The 4,391-nt window shown below is 46.1% G+C and overlaps 1 protein-coding gene across 2 annotated transcripts in view; it reads right to left on the bottom strand.

Moving 5' to 3' along the window:
• Positions 1 to 1,806, bottom strand: part of CRACR2A (calcium release activated channel regulator 2A) — a 72,880-nt gene extending 71,074 nt beyond the window's left edge. For both annotated transcript variants that reach the window (XM_007469448.1, XM_007469449.1), the window contains exon 1: positions 1,591 to 1,806. In XM_007469448.1, the coding sequence (XP_007469510.1) occupies positions 1,591 to 1,806 (216 nt within the window). The remainder of the gene's footprint in view (positions 1 to 1,590) is intronic.
• Positions 1,807 to 4,391: the final 2,585 nt, after the last annotated feature.

Below are 4,391 nucleotides of genomic sequence, written 5' to 3'. Positions count from 1 at the left end.
CAAAAAAAAAAAAAAAAAAGGAAAAAAAAAAGAAAACCTGCCCATCGCGAGTCTTCTCCCGCTTTGTGCAGCTGTGTGTCCCTCCCCAAAATGCCCCTGACGTACGAGTGATGGGAGGGCGGTGTGGAGAGATGCTGTCAGAGCTCCAGTGCAGCCCACGCTTCCTTTATTCTCGGGGTGAAATCATGACTGCAGCATGAGAGACTTAAGGAAGACACTGGGAAGGCACCAGCCCAGGGGTGGGCAAACCACACCCTACCCTGTAAATGGGACCCAGTGCCTGTTTTTGTACAGCCAGAGAGCTAAGAATCGCTTTTACATTTTTAAATGGTTGAAAACAGTATCAAAAGGAGAATAATGTTTGGTGACACAAGAAAATGACATACAATGTACGTTTCAGTGTAGGTAAATAAAGTTGTTTGGGAACAGGTCACACTCTGCTGTTTCCGCACTGCCTGTGGCTGCTAGCACTGCTGTAACCAAGCAGGACCTTACGGGGCCTTCGCGGGACAGACGCCTCCCCACACCCTCTGCTGTAGCTCCTCTCTGGAGGGCCTAGATAATAGTATCTGATGCACATTTCCTGAGTTGTTTTACAGTTGCCAAAACCACCAACAAACGAAGACATTAACTACTTGGTGACCACGAGCACATAGCCCCCAGGCCTCCTGGAGCCTAAGGATTGATCACGTGAACCCCTGTGACACCGCCCTGGTATCACCACCAACCAGAGAACTGTGCACGAGCTGATCACATACCCTGGGGCTCCCCTCTCTCACCTGGCCTTTAAAAATGATTTGCTGAAAACCATTGAGGAGTTTGGGTTTTTTTGTTTGTTTGTTTGTTTTTACTGTGGACCATTTTTGAAGTCTTTATTGAATTTGTTACAATATTGCTTCTGCTTTATGTTTTGGTTTCTTGGCCCTGAGGCATGTGGGATCTTAGCTCCCTGACCAGGGATCAAACCTGCACCCCCTGCATTGGAAGGTGAAGTCTTAACCACTGAACCGCCAGGGAAGTCTGAAGGAGTTCAGGTGTTTTGAGCACTAGCTGCCCCGGACTCCTTGCTTGGCACCTGCAATAAACGCTGCCCTTTCTTTCACCACGATCTGGGGTCAGTAGATCGGCTTTACTGTGCACGGGCGAACAGATCCAAGTTTGGTTCAGTAACACCGTGACAGAGCTGACTGAGAGTCATGGCACCTCATGGCAGTGGCTTGGGCACAGCTCGGAGCTGTGTTGTAAAGTAACAAGTCAGTGCCTTTCCACCTTCGTTCCAGAAGGTTCTTCTCCGTGTCTCGCTTAAGTTTCTTATATTGCTGCCACCTTTTCCCACAATTCAGGGGAGTTACTGACTCAGAGAAAATAGCCCCCGAGTCTGACAGCAAGTGAAGGCCAGAAAAAGAATGAACCCAGGAGATCGAGCTCCCAGGAGAGTTTAGGCCGATGCCTCCTTCCAGGACAGAGTTGACGGCATCTTTTCTGTTAAAGACGTCACCTCCCGTGGGGCAGGCCCCAGCCCAAGAAAGGGAGACCCATGCATTCCAGGTGGCATTCCAGGTGGGCAGGTGCAACCCGGGGCCCTCTTACCTGCATATCCCTCCTGGTGATGAAGCCCTTGCCTGCGGCATCACAGGTCTGGAAGAACTCCTGTGCCTTCCTCAGCATGGTCAGCTGTGCCGGTGCCAGCTCCTGGGTCCCCTCACATGGCAGGTCGTCCAGGGAGCCCAGGCAGGCCCCGCTCCCCTGGTGCCCCCAGCCAGGTCCCCGGGGTCTGGAGACCACTCTCCTGTTGGGCGTGGCCATCCAGATCTGTCAATTTCTTCAAGTCTTTTCAGAACCTGAAGGTGGAAGATGAGAGAGAGGAATGGGCGTGGTAGGGATGGAGAAAGGCTGGAAAAGGATGCGAGGGGATGGGAGGGAAGCAGAGGACCGCTCACCAGTGCCCATTTCTCTCTTCATCAGCACAAGCTTGGAACAAGGAGAAATGTGCCCTGTTCATTAACAGATCAGCCACAGCCCATCAAAGAGAGCAGAGAAGAACGGGGGAAAGAAAAACAGACATTTCCAGCTTGAAAGGAGGTGGCCAGAGAATTTCTCCCGATCTAAATCAACGGCAAGAACACAGATGCTGATAGATCAGCTTCCATTTCTGGAGTGCTTACTTGGAGGCAGGCACCACACCGTGGTCTCTATATACATTTTCCCATTTCCTCGCCTGCTAATGGTGGATTTCAGTCTTGGTGACCGGCAGTGGAGGAAGGTCTTTGGGGCTGGGTTCCTACTCTATAGCCCTCAAAATAGAGTGCATAGCAATCCACTACTACTGACCAGCTGTGTGAGCTTAAGAGAGCCCCAAAGCCACTCTGGATCTGGGAACTAGTAAACCTGATCTCTCCGTTCTAGGTCTGACTTTCTCTGGCTCCCAGCTTCCCTGGCCCATGTCACAGGCGATGCATGGCATAAAAGAGGCAATCTCACAGTTATAAAGTGGTCGGCTATGAGCACTAGGAGAGACGCACCACATCTTATTTGATTTTAACCCCGGGTATCAGCCCAAAGATGGTATAAAATAAGTGCTCATTGATTCCCTGTTGAATGAAGGAAGACGGCTCTTTCGTAAATTCTTTGCAGGGATGCCTGAAAGCATTTGTATTTCATTCAGGAAGCTCTTTATATGGGATTTTCATCTCATAAAGAGTAAGTCCAGACTTCTGTTTCCAGAAAAGATGGAATAACAGGGACTGGATTTACCCTCCCAGTTGAAATAACCTCAAATCCAGATTATATATATATATATATATATATATATATTTTTTTTTTTTTTTAATGGTTTTCCAGACACTGGATATCAGGCAATGAAGGATAGTGACCAGCAGGCCTGGGACTAGGGTGAGTGGAGGGAGGCCCCTAAAGTATCAGATTAAGAGGCGTTGAGTCTCAGGTCCTAACCCTGTACTCCCACTCTTGAGAATGTCTTCTTAAGGTGCAAGGAGAGGATTCCACTCTCGAAGCTGTGTATCTGAGAGTGACTAGCTTTTAAAATTTTGCTCCCAAAGGGCCCACACTTGCCTCCCTCTAGTCTAAGCCTTGTTCCTGAGAGAAGATGGGAAACAAATGAAACAGGCCCCATTATTACCTAAAGAGCTTTCAGTTCATGGCACAGGAAGGGGAAACGCAGGTGGAGCCTGACAGACACCCTAAACTGAGGCAACCCAACTATATGCTGCCTAAAAGAAATGTACTTTAGCATAAAGACACAAATAGGGGACCTTCCTGATGGCGCAGTGGTTAGGAATCCGATTGCCTATGCAGGGGACGCGGGTTCAAGCCCTGGTCCGGGAAGATACCACATGCTGCGGAGCAACTAAGCCCGTGCGCCACAACTACTGAGCCTGTGCTCTAGAGCTCGCGAGCCACAACTATTGAAGCCCGTGCACCTAGAGCCCGTGCTCTGCAACAAGAGAAGCCACTGCAATGAGAAGCCCATGAACCACAACAAAGAGCAGCCCCCACTCGCTGCAACTAGAGAAAGCCCACGCGCAGCAACGAAGACTCAACGCAGCCAAAAGTAAATAAATAAATAATAAATAAATAAATAAATTTATATTTTAAAAAAAGACACAAATAGGTTAAAAGTAAAAGACTGAAAAAATATATAGCATGTTAACACTAGTCAAGGGAAAGCTGCATATTAATATCAGGCAAAGTAGATTCTATAGAACAAAGAATATTAATGGAGATAAAGTCATTTCATAATGATAAAGAGGGCGATTCATCAATAGGATAAAACAATCTAAACACATATGCACCTAACAACAGGTGCAAAAAGCAAATGCATAAAACAAAAACTGATAGAACTTCAAGGGGAGCTAGACAAATCCACAATCACATTCAGATTTCATTATCCCTCTATCAATAATTAATAAAACAAGAAGACAGAAATCAGTAAGGATACAGAAGACTTGAACAAAACTGTCAACTATTTTGACCTACTTGACATTTATAGAACAATCCACCTAACAAAACCTGAACACACTTTCAAGTGCACATGGAACATTTACCAAGACAGTCCATATTCTGGTCCACAAAACCAGTTCCAATAAATTTAAAAGGATTCAGGCATACAAAGTATGTACTCTGATCACAGTGGAATTATGCTAGAACCAATAACAGAAAGACCTCTGGAAAATCTCCAGATGTGGAAACTATGTAACATACTTCTAGAAACCCATGGCTCAAAGGAGAAATGAAAATGGAATTTAAGAGTAATTTGCACTAAATGAAAATAGAAGAGTACAATATTTCAAATTTTGTAGGATATTTGCTAAAGCAGGTACTCAGGAAAAAATTTATAGGCCTAAACAAATATATTAGAAAGGAAGAAAGAT

The sequence above is a fragment of the Lipotes vexillifer genome, unplaced genomic scaffold (assembly GCF_000442215.2).
Source record: "Lipotes vexillifer unplaced genomic scaffold, Lipotes_vexillifer_v1.1 scaffold395, whole genome shotgun sequence".
In the NCBI taxonomy this organism is placed as follows: domain Eukaryota; kingdom Metazoa; phylum Chordata; class Mammalia; order Artiodactyla; family Lipotidae; genus Lipotes; species Lipotes vexillifer.
Note: the sequence above shows the minus strand (reverse complement) of the source record. Positions and strands in the feature narration are given on the sequence as shown.